General features: G+C 33.8%; 2 protein-coding genes across 2 annotated transcripts in view; one reads left to right on the plus strand and one right to left on the minus strand.

Moving 5' to 3' along the window:
* LOC135211196 (mitotic checkpoint serine/threonine-protein kinase BUB1-like) overlaps nt 1-16,420 on the plus strand; it is a 201,531-nt gene that overhangs the window by 138,086 nt on the left and 47,025 nt on the right. Inside the window, exons 16-21 of the mRNA XM_064244418.1 lie at nt 1,863-2,093; nt 2,667-2,851; nt 11,786-11,941; nt 12,224-12,362; nt 13,724-13,843; nt 14,088-14,219. Coding sequence (XP_064100488.1) covers nt 1,863-2,093; nt 2,667-2,851; nt 11,786-11,941; nt 12,224-12,362; nt 13,724-13,843; nt 14,088-14,219 — 963 coding nt within the window. The remainder of the gene's footprint in view (nt 1-1,862; nt 2,094-2,666; nt 2,852-11,785; nt 11,942-12,223; nt 12,363-13,723; nt 13,844-14,087; nt 14,220-16,420) is intronic.
* LOC135211195 (transmembrane protein 65-like) overlaps nt 1-16,420 on the minus strand; it is a 162,811-nt gene that overhangs the window by 8,717 nt on the left and 137,674 nt on the right. The gene's annotated exons all lie outside the window — the stretch shown is intronic.

The raw sequence follows: 16,420 nt of genomic DNA on the forward strand, positions 1-16,420 counted from the left end.
TTTACCGGAATGGCTGTATCATTTTAATTTTTTAAAATGGGGGGGTGGTTAACTCAGTAACTGGTGTTTATACTCGTCAGGGTTGTGATCTTGCTGTAAAAAGAGCGACAACAGACATCGGCTCAAGGGAGCTCCCGTCTAGGGGCCCTTCCCTGTGGAATAAGCTACCGCAAGATATCAAGGACGCTGCCACTCTGCATTCCTTTAAGAATAAGTTGAAGAAATGTTTGTTACATTAGTATTAACTTACTATGAATTTATTTTAATGCTGATCTCTCATTATTTTACCTATATGTATATATACGCATTGTAGAATAACCAGTGTAAATTGGAAATAAAATATTATTATTATTATTATTATATTATCTGCTTCTCTATCTACTCCGTTGCCTGCCTCCGGAGACAAATACGCTTTCTGACTCTTTGGTACACACAGTCATGAAGAAATTACAAGCTGTAGAGGAGAATATAGTTAAAGACAAAAAGAAAAGTGTCTTCTTCGTCTTCTTCCTCTAGTTCGATGACATCACTACGTGTACCAGTCAAGCGTTGGAGGATACGGGACTTCGTGACTGATCCTCGGGCCAAGAGGAGAAGAGTAAATTCTTCATCTTTGAGCCAGGACTGTCACATCCCAGTCAGCAACGAAGTAAGGAAGCTAGTGGCTGGTAAGCTTAATGCTAACGGACGGAGTCGTTTACAGGCGTCCGAATGAGCGAAAGCATCGATGGTCCGCTGAGAAAGCGGCTCCGCGGAGATGCCAGCAGAGATGACAAAGAGTTCAAGAGAGACTACACTGCCGTTGGTAAACTCAACGATGAGTGGGAAGAATTTAACAAGGAATAAAGAACAGATACCAGTGTTGCCTGCAATACCTTTTAAAATACAGAGAAAGGATGAGAGAGCTTCCATTAAAAGGTCGAATAATAAAGAGTTGGTAACCTCTTCTGATATGATGGTGGAGAGCGTTGTTCGACTTGATGAGAGATCAAAGCCGAATTCTCCGATGGTCGTTGGAGACTATATTAATAGAGATAGAGAGGAGATTAGCTCGATTTCAAGAGTGTCCTTATATTGGAGATATAGACGGGGTTCTCGCTCTAGATCTGTGTGCAGAGAAGGAGATAGGCTGTCTCGTTCTCCTGCTGACTATTTGAGATCTCCGTCTTTATTCAACTCTTCAAACAATCTTTTCGCCTTCTCCTGAATCACCATAAGGCTCACTGGAATATGCCATTGATTTTGATCTTCCAATCAAAGCACCAATAACCTTTCCATCTCAATAATTAGACCACTACGCTGCTTGGTTATCACTGTTGCTTTCATAGGAGCAGATGCTTTCACATGTTCAACAATGCACACTTTGATAATGGTAGCAACAGTCGAACGACTAAGGCCAAGCAACTGGCCAATGTTTGTTGGTGTTTCTCCCTTTTCAGATCGCTTTATAATGTCCACTTTAACTTCCTTGGTGATGGCCTTTCTTTTCTTTGATGCACTACCATCAGAAAAGTCTGCCTTACGCTTGGGAGCCATAACCAAGGGCAAAAGTTTCTCTGTAGAGGCAGTTAAGGGGATCTCCAAGTTGTGCAGATCTTTCCTCAGCCTTTAGCAGGCAAATTAGATTTCATTCCATAGTTGATGCAGTGAAAGGAATATTTTAAGACTGCAGGTTTGTTAGCTATGAAAAATACATATATAAAAATTGGTTATTTTTAACTGCCAAGTTCTTTCATAGTTACCAGATTCTTCTTGATTGTAAGGTGCTTTTTCACTATCTTTAGAAAAAAAAATTTTTTTTTTACTGATTGGAATGTATTGTACTGTATTTTATTAATATTTGGGTCTCTCTCTTCTTGTAGGCAGTAAGTGATGTGTCAGACCCCAATCATCTGTATCCTGAAACCCAAGATGAAAATGCACCACCTGAAGGCTTTAAGCAAGAAAAAAATATCCGAACTTTGGCAGGTGTTTTGCAGCCTACAACTAACGTCCCAATGTCAGTAGAAGACGAGAAAGATGTGGAAGATGAGATTGAAGAAAAAAATCCAACTAGTGATGATAACTCTGGTACAAAAGTAGATTCAAACCCTGTAAGTGTTATCGATAATTGATTTTAATGGTTTTAAGTTTTGCTCTTCATGGTATTATCTTTCCATTTTTCTGTTGTTAGCACATAACTGAATGGACTACTTTACTTAGCTAAATTATTATCATTAAATTATTTGCTTGGTTACCATTTTAGATATCTTTTATACTAAAATCTCCTGAGTTGAATGGTAAAGTAGAGGTTAGTTTATATGTTAGGAACTGTGGAACTGCCTTAGCATTAAGATATGTAGAAAATTCTCAGACTTGGTAAATTTTTAACCATATTGTATTTTTAGTACTTTGTACATTCAACTGCTACTATAGACAAAAAATAGGAATTTTGGTGGGGGCTTAGTGTAGTCCTAATATTGCTAAATTGTATATTACATTAATACATGATTGGGCTTGACTTCACCACACCATACCTACAGTATGAGTTATTTGTGACATTACTACGTAATTAGTAAAAGGCAGAGGATATAGTAAAAAGAGGTAGAAAAATGCATGCAAACTGTATGTGTGTGGATGTAATGCACAGAGTTTGGAAACATGAAAGCTTTTTATATCTTTGACAGGATGATAACTTGGAAGGAGATTTCTTCCCTATAAATGGAACATTAATGGCTGATTTCACTTTAAAAATGCCTAACAATCCAGAAGCATTTGCAAAAAGTCTAAAAATTGCCTCCACGCCAGCTTATTTCCTCAAACAAGATGATGGAGATGACAAAACAATTGGTAATCTCCTTAAACAAGGCTGGTAAGTTTCTTATTTTAACGATATTTGTTGAATTGTAACTTCCATAATAATTAACCCTTTAACGCCGATTGGAGATATTAAAAATTGACGAAAATTGTCTGTCGGGTGCTGAACCGATGTACGAAACGTTGACAAAATTTTTTATTTTTTTAAATTTGCAGAAAAATAGTTATAGGCCTACTAGTCGAAATCTTTTGAATCGCGCCTTGGGGGATGCTGGGAGTTCACGGATCAAGCTGCTGTTTTGTTTATAATCATCATCCAGGCGTGCAAGCGTGAATTTCTTTTTTCTCGCACTAAAAAGCATCAGCGACACATCTCGGAAATTATTTCGTCACTGACATGATTTTTGCACCATTTTATATTAGCCGTTACATAGTTTTATATGTAAAAATGTGCGCAATTTCATGTAGAATACAACTAAAAACAACTCATGGTTGTAGCTTTTATCAGTTTTGAAATATTTTCATATAAATAGCGATAAGTGCCAAAATTTCAACCTTCGGTCAACTTTGAATCTACCGAAATGGTTGAAAAACGCAATTGTAAGCTTAAATTCTTATATTCTAGTAATACTCAATCATTTACCTTAAATTTACAACAAACTGGAAGTCTCTAGCACAATATTTTGATTTATGGTGAATTTATGGAAAAAAACTTTCCTCACGTCAGCTTGTTAACTCTTCTGAAAAAATCATACATTTTTTCATCCGATTGTCGTAATGTTTGCAGAGTTTTAGATTAGCCATTACATAAAGTTTTATATATGGAAATGTGTGCAATTTCATGTAGAATACAACTAAAAATAACCCATGGTTATAGCTTTCATCAGTTTTGAAATATTTTCATATAAATAACGATAAGTGCCAAAATTTCAACCTTTGGTCAACTTTGACTTGATCGTAATGGTAAAAAACTGCAATTGTAAGCTAAAACTCTTTCATTTTAGTAATACTCAATCATTTACCTTTATTTTGCAACAAATTGGAAGTCTCTAGCACAATATTTTGATTTATGGTGAATTTTTGAAAAAAAAAAAATCTACGTCCGCGCGGTAACTGCCGAAAAAATCATAAACGTTTTCGTCAGGTTGTCGCTGTTTGCACAGTTTTATATTAACCATTAAATAAAGTTTTATATGTGAAAATGTGCGCAATTTCATGTAGAATACAACCAAAAACAACCCATGGTTGTAGCTTTTATCAGTTTTGAAATATTTTCATATAAATAATGATAAGTAAGTGCCAAAATATCAACCTTCAGTCAACTTTGACTCGACCGAAATGGTAAAAAAAACTTAATTGTAAGCTAAAAATCTTATATTCTAGTAATATTCAATGATTTACCTCTATTTTGCAACAAATTAGAGGTCTCTAGCACAATATTTCGATTTATGGTGAATTTATGAAAAAAAAAACTTTTTCCTTACGTCCGCTCGGTAACTCTTCCGAAAAAAATCATAAATTTTTTCGTCTGATTGTTGTAATGTTTGCACCATTTTAAATTAGCTGTTACATAAAGCTTTATATGTGAAAATGTGTGCAATTTCATGTAGAATACAACAATAAATAACCCATGGTTGTAGCTTTTATCAGTTTTGAAATATTTTCATATAAATAATGGTAAGTGCCAAAATTTCAACCTTCGGTCAACTTTGACTACCGAGATGGTCAAAAAACGCAATTGTAAGTTAAAACTATTACATTCTAGTAATATTCAATCATTTACCTTTTATTTTTCAACAAATTGGAAGTCTCTAGCACAATATTTCGATTTATGGTGAATTTATGAAAAAACTTATTCCTTACGTCATCGCGGTAACTCTTCCGAAAAATCATAAATTTTTTCGTCCGATTGTTGTAATGTTTGCACCATTTTAAATTAGCTGTACATAAAGTTTTATATATGAAAATGTGCATAATTTCATGTAGAATACAAATAAAAACAACCCATGGTTGTAGCTTTTATCAGTTTTGAAATATTTTCATATAAATAACGATAAAAAAAATTCGACCTTTGGTCAACTTTAACTCAACCAAAATGGTAAAAAACTGCAATTGTAAGCTACAACACTTATAGTCTAGTAATATTCAATAAATTACCTTCATTTTGCAACAAACAGAAAGTCTCTAGCACAATATTTCGATTTATGGTGAATTTTTGAAAACAGCTTTTTTTACATCCGCGCGTTACAAATTCATGCATCATATTGTGATAATATTTTCTGTGTTGCTTTGATTGTTTTACAATTTGCCATATACCAAAATCATTGGAATTTAGTGTAAAATACAAAAAAAAAAATCATTAACTCGTTAGCTTTTACCGTTTTGCTCACAGCGCGAGTTGTATACAATTATACTCGTTAGCTTTACCGTTTTGCTCACAGCGCGAGTTTGTATACAATTATATATGAATTTTTTTCGCGCTGTCATATATTCCAATATTTATATATGATAATGATATTTTTTCCATTTTTGATGGTTGCATACTAAACTTCAGGCAGTGACAAAAAAGGAGCCAAAAGGAACTCTTAATCTTGAAAATTTTGCGTGCTGTGATTAAAAAAAAAAAAAAAAAAAAAAAAAAACTTTTCCGCTTTGGCGCTCACTCCGAACCCCGTGGCATATGGGAGACACTTCGGAAATACCGGCTCGGCGTTAAAGGGTTGATATTCTTCTGTAACATTGATAAAAAGATGAATATGTAAAGCTCATGTTATGATGGAATAAGTAAAGATATAGAAAGGAATCTTATTGTTTTACACAAAAAAACATGCTTCTGGCACCCTGTATTAACAAGAAAAATAACAATCTAGTTCACAACAAGACATATTTAAGTCATAATTTGAACTTAAAACACTTCATATTGCAGAAAATATCCTTGTTCCATATAAATAGAGCTTATGGAGATTAATTTACACTAAATAGAAACAAGAAAATCGCTCTGAATTGAGTTAAATATGGCGGAATAAACTTACCTCCGCCCTTGGCTGATTTCTCCAAATCAAAACATGTCTTTGTTTGTATTTTATAATACAATAGTAATATGAGACTACATACAGTATTATTGGATACAGTGAAGTAAAGCATAACTTTTTAAAAGAGACAAGGAAAAGATACGTATTGTGTATTTTATGAGGGTCTCTCGGTACTTATGATAAGTCACCAATAACCAGACAGTGACACCATCTATTACAAAAAAAAAAATAATCTAGTTCACAACCAGACATATTTAAGTCATAATTCGACTAAGAATTAAAACGTTACATTACAAAAAATAACAATTTCCCATACAAATAGTTTTAAAAGATTAATTTACCGTATATACTCACATATCATGCTACTTTTGAAGCCCTAATTTCGGAGCTGATTTTAAAGGGGTCGCATCGTATATGAAATAGAAAATTCGAGTATGTAATAATCATATATTAGTATTGTATGATAAAATACAAACTTAATGGATATGTATCTTTTCCATGGATATTTTAAAAAGCTGTTTTACTTCACTCCATCCAATTTTGTATGTCTTTTCATATTACTATTTGTTTGTATTAAAAATGCAAGCATAGCAATCATGTTTTGGTTTGAAAACAGCTGAGGGTGATTGCGAGTAAGTTTGTGTTTGCTGTGTTGAACTCAAATCAGAGCGACTTTCTTGCTTCTAGTTAGCGGAAATGAATCTCAGATACTCTATTTATATGAGACAAGGTTATGTTACGTCATACAAAGTGTTTTCAAGTGGAAATATCACTTGAAAAACGTATTGTTTGTGAACAAAATTTGACTATTTTTTTGTCAGTAGATGGCGCTGAGGGCATGTTTAATGCGTAAATAAAAATCAACAAATTCCGTTCGATATTTTCACTTTATCTCATCAGAATATCTTTTATTGGAGTGAAAACAGTAAAATATGTTCTTTTCATGCTCAATAGTTTTGATTAAAACACATTCCTCTCATTTGTTTACGGTTGAGTTTGAAGGTACTATACCGAAGTTTGCGGGTTTCATCCATATAGTACTATTATCGTGCATTGGCAACAAAGATATAACTCCAGTAAACGTACACCATCAAACACAACCATAGATAAAGTTGAAAGAAAATCATTTAATCAAAACTTCAGGTCTTGAAAGAACACATTTTACTGTTGTTTTCACGCTGATAAAAGATAAGTAATGTAATGGTAAAGGTTCGTACTACGATGCAATGAAGTGAAAATAGCGGACGGGATCACATAATATTTTTACACAATAAACGTGCCCACAACGCAATCTGTTAAAAAATAAAAAAAAAATTAGTTCACATATTTTACGCTAACTAGAAGAAAGGCAATTCGCTCCGAATTGAGTTAAATACGGAGAAATAAACTCTTATTCACCATCAGCTGATTTCTAATCCAAAACACTGGCTGCTTTGTTAGTATTTTATGATATAATATGAGAATACATAAAATATTATTGGATACTGTAATGTATAACTTTTTAAAAGAATCACAGAAAAGATGCATATTCAATGTTTTTATTTCGTAAATCTACTAGCCATTAGCAGCCTGACATCGCACAATTAGGCATGCCGATGTCGGTCCGATTCTGATTAATGTTTTGTGTCCATTTTTTTTCTACAGACATGTCATAGTCAAAATGCATTGAACATCCAAAATTGGCTTATATTAACCCTTTACTGCCGACTGGACATATTTTACGTCGACATTTTTTGTCTCTCGGGTGCCGACTGGACATATTTTACGTCGATATACAAAAGTTTTTTTTAAAAAATTCGCGGAAAAATACTTTTAGGCGTACCAGCCGAAAACTCTAGAATCACGCGCCTTCGGGGATGCTGGGAGTTCACGGATCAAGGTGTTGTTTTGTTTACAATCGTTACGCAGGCGCGCAAGCGCGAATTTCTTTCTTGCCGCACTAAAAAGTATCTGTGACACATCTCGGAAATTATTTTGTCACTTTGACATAATTTTTGTACCATTTTAAATTAGCCATTACATGGAGTATTATATATGAAAATGTGCGCATTTTTATGTAGAATACAACAAAAAAATACTCATGATTGTAGCTTTTATCAGTTTTGAGATATTTTTATATAAATAAGGATAAGTGCCAAAATTTCAACCTTCGGTCAACTTTGACTACCGAAATGGTCCAAAAACGCAATTGTAAGCTAAACCACTTATATTTTAGTAATATTCAATCATTTACCTTAATTTTGCAACTGATTGGAAGTCTCTAGCACAATATATTTCAATTTATGGTGAATTTATGAAAAAACTTTTTCCTTACGTCCGCGCGGTAACTCTTCCGAAAAAATCATACATGCGATTGTGGTAATGTTTGCACCATTTTAAATTAGCCGTTACATAAAGTTTTATATATGAAAATGTGTGCAATTTTATGTAGAATACAACAAAAAATAATCGAGGGTTGTAGCTTTTCTCATTTTTGAAATATTTGCATATAAATCACGATAAATAGAAAAAAAACCACGTTCCGTCAACTTTGACTCTACCGAAATGATCGAAAAACGCAATTGTAAGCTAAAACTCTTACAGTCTAGTAATATTCAGTCATTTATCTTCATCTTGAAACAAATTCGAAGTCTCAAGGCACAATATTTAGATTTATGGTGAATTAAAAAAAAAAAAAAAAAAAAAAAAAAAAAAAACTTTCCTTCCCTCCACGCGCGGATTCTCCGCCACAAATCTCCGAAATGTGTACGTTCCATTCTCAGAATATTTGCTCCATTTCATATTAGGCATTTCATAGAGTTTTATATATGAAAATATGCGCAATTTTATGTAGAATAAAACTAAAAATATTTGAAGGTTGTAGCTTTTCTTATTTCTGAAATAATTGCATATAAAAAATATATATAAAAAAATTCGACATTCGGTCAACTTTAACTCGTTAGATATGGTCGAAAACTGCATTTGTAAGCTAATATTCTTACAGTATATTAATATTCAATCATTTGTCTTCATTTTGAAAGAAATTGGAAGTCTCTAGGACAATATTTAGATTTATGGTGAATTTTTGAAAAAAAATATTTGTTTACGTCCATGCGTTACGAATTCATGCATTATTTTGTGATAATATTTTCTCTGTGTTGCTTTTATCGTTTTACAATGTGTTATATACCAAAATGATCGCAATTTAGTGTACATTACAACGAAAAAAAAGTAACTTGTTATCTTTAACCGTTTCGCGCACAGCGTGATTTGAATACAATTATATATGAAATTCTGTTTTTTGCGCTATCATATATCGCATTATTTATATATGATAATGATAATTTTTTTTCATTTCTGATGGTTGCATACTAAACTTCAGCCAATGACAAAAAATGGAGCCAAAAATGAACTCTTAATCTTGAAAAATAAGCGCGCTGTGATTTTTTGAAAAAAAATATTTTTTCCGCTTCCGCGCTCACTCTGAAACACCTCCGGCACACAGGAGACATTTTTTTTTTACCGCTTCGGCGTTTAAGGGTTAATAAATTACTAAATTATATCGTATATGTAGTATACAGGATACTGAAGGCTAGGCTGCTGTATTCATATATATACGATATATGTACCACGACGTCATCATCGTATTCGCGAGGCTAACTTGTTAAATGTTATTCAATTTCTCTTTGTACTGAATTATCATAAGCCAATGTGTATTGAACCTAGAGAATTGACTGTACGTAGTTAATAATTACTATACCATATATGTATAAAGTATGCTGTGTAGTGTAGGCTAGGCTACCCTATATGTAAAGATGATACGGATTACCCTACTGTAGGCTAGGCTAGTATAATGTTCTTACGAAAAATTAACACGGGCCGACTTATGTCCTAATTGATTTGTGACTGGTTGGTCATAACCAATTACAGTAGTAAGTCAACTGCTACCTGTAATGTAAAAACATATCAGTCCTATTCTCCTTAATGTCATTTGTAACAACTATGGTAATTTTTTACTGTCGTACTACGGTTGAAATGCAATCAAAATCCTGTTGTTATCGGATTGGTTGTTCATAGCAAATCAGCTGTTTCTGGCTGTATGCATTTTCCAAACAAGTATATTATTACTACCAATAATTTTGGCATTTGCTTTTACTTTTTTAAACTTAACTAGAAGATGGTATAGATTAAGAGATGGAGGAAAAGGGGTTAGCCTAACTAAAAAATGGAATAGATAGAGGAGAAAAGAGGTTAGCCCATTGTTATTTGGTCTCGAAAATTTAACTCGCATGATACGTGAGATACGCGATAAAATCATTGTTTAAGGGTGAAAATTTGTGGGTCGCATGATATGCGAGATCACATGTTACGCGAGTATATACGGTAAGCTAAATAAAAGCAAGTAAAATAGCTCTTAAATTGAGTCAAATATGGCGAAATAAACTTACCTCTACCCTCAGCTGTATTGTAATTTATTCTACCCCAGCTTTTATATACTTTGCCCCTTTAATATTTTTTCCTTTTCTGCCACTTACACTGTCCTCACAAAAATGTAGACAGGAATTCAGCTAAGAAAGTAAAAATATAAAGTGACAAAGCTCATTTCAGGCATACCAAACTGGCTATTCAGTTTTTCATAAACACTTGGAAGATTGGGTGCTCTCTAAACATGAAAAGTAATGAGGTAGGTGTATTTAAAGTCACCCCTACAATAAATTTTAATGATGGTTGTTATAAACATGACAGTCTTGTTACTTTTCATGTTTTTAGAGCACCAAAACAACTACTATTGTTAAAAGATTGCTGTTTGGTGTGCCATAATATTGTTCTGTCATTGGTATGTTTTTGTTTTCCTTCTACTCTACTTGACCTTCAGAGCAACATTCCTACATTCGCTTGCCTAAAGAGGAGTCTAGTGCGGCATGAAACTGAAGTGATTCCTCTAGATTACAGAATGCCTGAAGATTTCTCTCTCTCTCTCTCTCCTACACACACACACACACACACACACACACAACATTTCAAGTTTATTCCCATTTATAGTATAGATTTTTTAACATCAGACTGTGTAAGTTGGAATAGAAATATAGTAAAAGGCAGCCAGCTGGTAGTAATTTGCTTTTGTGGGTGTATTTCACGGAATTGGGTAGCAATGGATATCACAGTATGGTTTTATAGTAAGCTGTGAGAAGGTAGTTTGCTTTGGTGGCAGGAATTATAATTTTTTTCATGCAATGATGGTTAAGAAGTGTTTATTTATTTTTTTTTTTTTTTTCATTACGAGCCTAGTATATTTACAAATCATCCTGAACTTAAATTCGGGTGTAATGGATAGGGTTGCAAAGAATTCTAGAAAGTTACCTGAGAGTATAAGGAAGAGAGAATTAGAGGTTTGGTTATTACTCAATGTTTGTTGATGTTTTATGGGACTTTACTATGTTACTACTTTAAAGTTGTGTGAAGTATGTGAAAGATTCAGTGTAGGTGATGGAAGGTAAAAAGAAACAATTGCTTGAATGCATAGAGAAACTACTGACAGCAGAAAATTCGTGTACTGGCCACTAGAGGTTTGTTTGTGGCCTATTTAAACTTGAGTGCTCAGTCGCTTTCATAAAATGCAATATGTGAGTGTGATTTGATGTTATGAGCTAGTATTTTTCTATAGAAATATATGTGCATTAATTATAACATTGGCATGGTATAATTCTTTAATCATATGATTTTAAACTAAGACATTTTTGGGACTCCCATCATGTTTATGCTTGAGGGGAAAAGAAATATTTCAGTTAGGAGAGTTTCAATACAGTACAGAACAGAGCAGAGGAAATGGAAAATTCATAACCAAGCAGTTTAAATTTCATGAAGTTTTTTTTCCTTCCATTCATTTCCAAGGTGTCAGGTCAGTAGTGATCGTATTTATCCTAAGAAATATCCATTTTCTTGGGTTTAAGCATGCCAATTATATTGCTTTATTTCAGCTTCTTCCCATTTGAAGAGGAGGAGGAGGAAGAGGAGAAAAAGGAAGACAGTGGAGAAGTGATGCCACCACCTAGCACAAGTCGTCCCGTGTCATCCCCTCATGGAATAAGTGCCAAACCTCTATCACCTATTATGGAGGCTTCCAGAGAATACAAGTAAATATTAGATCACAATCACATGATTTTATTTATAGTATTTTTTTTCCCATAATTAGTATTTTTGTAGGTTGATTTCACTCGATTTAATATTATGTCATTGGGACATACTTCAAAAATCTCTTATGTTAAACTAGCTAGTAGCTAAACTAAGGTGATGTTGGGAAGGATTAAAGAGACTTAACATGTTTCAGATGATCTTTTTTTTCTTTTATTTACTTGAATTTTTGGATTTTCCATCCATTATTTTTCTTATATGTATATTACACGTTGTCATTCCAGGTCATCATCATCAAGCAGTTCAGGATATTCCACAACTTCAACATTATGTTCAAATTCTATTCATGGTGTCACTCAGTATGGTGGATTGTCAACAACCCAAACATTCCGCTTTAGGCATAATTCAAATTCACAAGCCGAGGTATGTAATATTTTCATGTTAATGACAATTTGGTTTCCCTTTTGGAATTAAATGATGCCTCTTAAATGTAAACACTGTTATTTTGCCTAATATGTCTTTTCAACCATAATAGATTATGGAAGTTATGTATAGTAGTCTTCTGTAATTTGCTTTTCCAAAATTATCTCTGCATTTATTCAGACATTTTTTCAATTATCACATTCATCATGTAACCCTCTGTTCTTAAAGTCTATTCAATATCACCTTCAAAGACAACTAAATTACTATTCATTTCCTTTAATCTGAGACTTATTTGTCCATGCTTTTGATTTCAAAAGTGATAACTATGTAAAGAAACAAAAAGAGCCAGTGGTTGGTGTTCTGAAAACCTCTGGTTAGTCAAAGGACTAAGTACGCACTGTATGTATGGTGATATGCCTATTATTTTGTTTCAAGAGTTATAAAATTCTTTAATTTCAATCAGCTGCCATTGCTGCTATAATGGGTGGTAGCAAATATACAGGTATTCTATTTACGATGGAGTTAGTTTCCATAAAACCCATTGTTTGTTGGAAGATCGTATCTTGAATACAGCCTAGCCTACACTAGGGTAATCAGTACCATCTTTACATATAGGGTAGCCTAACTTATACTACACAGTATACTCTATACATATATGATATAGTAATTATTAATATCAGCTAATTCTCTAGGTTCAATGCAGATTGACTTATGATAGTTCAGTACAAAAGAAATTGAATAACACTAACAAGAATTAGCTTAGCATATACTATGGTAAATTGTATACATATGTATACAGTAGCCTAGCCTACAGTATACTCTATACTACATATGCAGTATAGTAACTATTAATATTAGCTAATACTGGAGGTTCAAAGCATTCTGACGTATGATAATTAATTACAAAAAGAAATTGGACATGAAACAAAAATCAGATTCTGTACAACATTGGCATAATTGAACGATGTCAGGTTTCAGGGAGGACTTTACATTTGTTAACCGCAGCTTTTTGTACACTGCATGTAAATTATTTTCGTTTGGTTTAACAAGAATTTTGAGTGCAGTTTCTGGACTAATATAGGCAAAGGACTTAATTTTGTACAATAGGTGATAATTAGTGCAAGATAAAGTTTTAAAATTTGGACAGCTAAATATGAGAAACAAAGATAATGAAAGGAAATTAAAAGTGGACAGCAGAGGAGCTGGGGTACAATGGAAGATGCAAAAAATCAGTATGGTCTACAGTCCTCCATGCAAGGCACTGAATGTGGTTCTTCCTACAGGAGCTGTCCAGTGCAGGAAATTATTTTTAGCGTCAATGACACTTGAAATATTAAAGTAGCTTATTTCCCAATTTTCAGTCAGTGCTGGAAACTGGAACTACCACGCAGACTGGAGATTTCACAAAATCTGGATACCTTGCTGACAAGTCAAGAGGTGAAAGTATTGCTGAAACCAAGCATAAAAATCCAACATCTCGGGTATAGGCATAATAGACTGTTACAGTTAATTTTTAAATAGTAAAAGAGTTAATGTACACAACTGGTAATTGACCTGTTTATTTGAAATAAGTGCACTCGGTTTAAAAGGGTAGTGCAGTTACAAGTTATGTGATAGGCATTGTTTTGAAAATTATATTGCCCTTTTTTTTATGTTATATTGATTGTAAAAGTTATGCATTGGCTCAAGTATGTATTATTAAGATTATGAACCTATTCTTCTCAGAACTACCTAATGACTGAGGAGGAAGGAGACACTTTTGATGCCCATAAAGCTGCAATGATGTTAATGGAGATGGACAGAGTGCCAGTGCCATCACCTCCCAAAGCAGTGTCTAAGGGGGTTACTGTCACTAAGGTATGAGGTTTGACTTTTTTTAAGACTTAACCCTGGATAGGTTTTGCTATTTTGGTACCCCTTTAAAGGTGTGTGGGGACGAGCTCGACCTGAGTGCCCAGAAAAATTTGTGAAAATTCAAAAACTGTAGCTATGCTGTACATTTGAATTTCTAAAATCAATTTCACCATTGCCGAACACTACTGAGAAGATAAATCATGCCTATCTACAAATTAATTATTTATTACAAATATATTAAAAAATATATACAAAAGAATAATTTACAAAAATATTTACAAAAAATACAAAATATGCTATGTACAGTGGTCCCCCCGTATTCGCGGGGGATGCGTACCAGACCCCCCAGCGAATAGTTAGAGTCCGCGAATGTTTGGAACCCCTATAAAAACGCTAAATACAGCCTATTTTGTTAGTTAAAACTTAAGAAAAACCACTAAAAATGTTCATACTTGGTTTTTTTAATAGTTTTATCACAAAAAGTGCATTTTATGATGACATTGATAACAAAAACCAGGAATTTGTGGATATTTCTCATAGAAAAATACCGCGAATGTGCGAATTTTCCGCAAATAATGCAGGGAAACGTTCCCGAGAGAAATCCGCGAATGTGTGAGTCCGCGAATCCGGAGAACGCGAATACGGGGGGTCCACTGTACACACAAAAATTGAGGACGTCCTTCCTAAAACTACTATTTACAATATGTGACTGCCAGAAAAGTTGTCAGACCCATAGAGGTCAAAATCTGAAAAGAGAAAAAAAGGGGTAGTTTTTTGGCCAAAATTAAAAAAAAAAACTTTTGTTACCAAAATGAAATAGGAAGTGGCTAATTTTTTTTTTATAGAATAAACTCATATTATCTTAGAATAGAATTATGTAAAAAGATCTGCACTAAGATGTAATTTACTGTTATATCAGAAATGTTATTCTCTCTCTCAAACAATAATTTACAAAAATATGTACAAAAAATACAAAAAACGCTATATACTCACAAAAATTGAGGGATTCCTTCCGAAAACTACTATTTTCAGTATGTAACTGCCAGAAAAGGTGTCGGACCCATAGAGGTCAAAATCAGAAAAGAGAATAAAAAGGGTATGTTTTTTAGGCCAGAAAAATTGTCAAAATTTCACGAATTTTTTGGTACCTAAATGAAATAGGAAGTGGCTAATTTTTTTTATGGAATAAACTCATATTATCCCAGAACGGAATTATATAAAAAGATCTGTACTAAGATGTAATTTACTGTCATATCAGAAATGTTATTTCTCTCTCTCTCTCTCTCCAGTGTCATGATTTACTGACATAAGCTCATGTAATCTGTCACCAGAAAAGGCACAGACCCACTACTTCCCACCCTCTCTAACCTCTAAATTATCATCAACATCACTTTATAATTCCATTAGAAGTAATTTGATGACATCCATGCCCAGAGAATACTGCCTGCTGGCCATTGTTGACGAAAAATCCAAAAACTAAGAAATTGGCATTCAAAGGAAATTGGACCAAATGGCAATATAAGGCATCTCAGCCACAACCAATGACATGCATATGGTACACACGCCATCTACCTACAGTTTCCAACATCCCAGCGTCAACAGTGTTAGACAGGAAATCACTACTTGATAATTTTGCCTTTGTATCCCACATGTTCAAAACAAACTATTACTCAGAAAAGGGGCAAGGACAAAGGCAAGGCAAACGCAGGTTTGTTCCTACACGATATACAAATCCTTGGTCCTTTACATAAGGAATTACTTTTGGCATAGCTAGAATTACAACCATTAAATTCTTGAACAAGGTGGTTAGGCAGTAACTACTGTGTGACAGGCGGATAGGCTAGCCTGCCTGGATGTAAACACTCAACTTTGCTTTCGGTCGTCTTCCGATGAAGACGTGTTTGTGAGCTATGGCTGCCTGGTCGTTGATATTTTTTACCGGTGGGATCTTTCTGGTTTTTTTTTTTTTTTTAAATGTACGGTGGTACCTCGACATATGAAAGACTTAAGAAAAACTCGAGATACGAAAGCAAATACGAAAAATTTTACGGCTCTACATTCGAAAATTGCTCAAGTTATGAAAGGTTGTTGCTGTAAAGTCCCGAGATTCGCCCAGACCACCGAGAACAATTTTAAAACTCCCGCGCCGCCAACTGAGTAAACTCGCCACCATCCTCCCGCTCTCCCATTGGTTCCTGATGCTA

Source organism: Macrobrachium nipponense, chromosome 4 (genome assembly GCF_015104395.2).
Source record: "Macrobrachium nipponense isolate FS-2020 chromosome 4, ASM1510439v2, whole genome shotgun sequence".
NCBI classification, from domain to species: Eukaryota; Metazoa; Arthropoda; class Malacostraca; order Decapoda; family Palaemonidae; genus Macrobrachium; species Macrobrachium nipponense.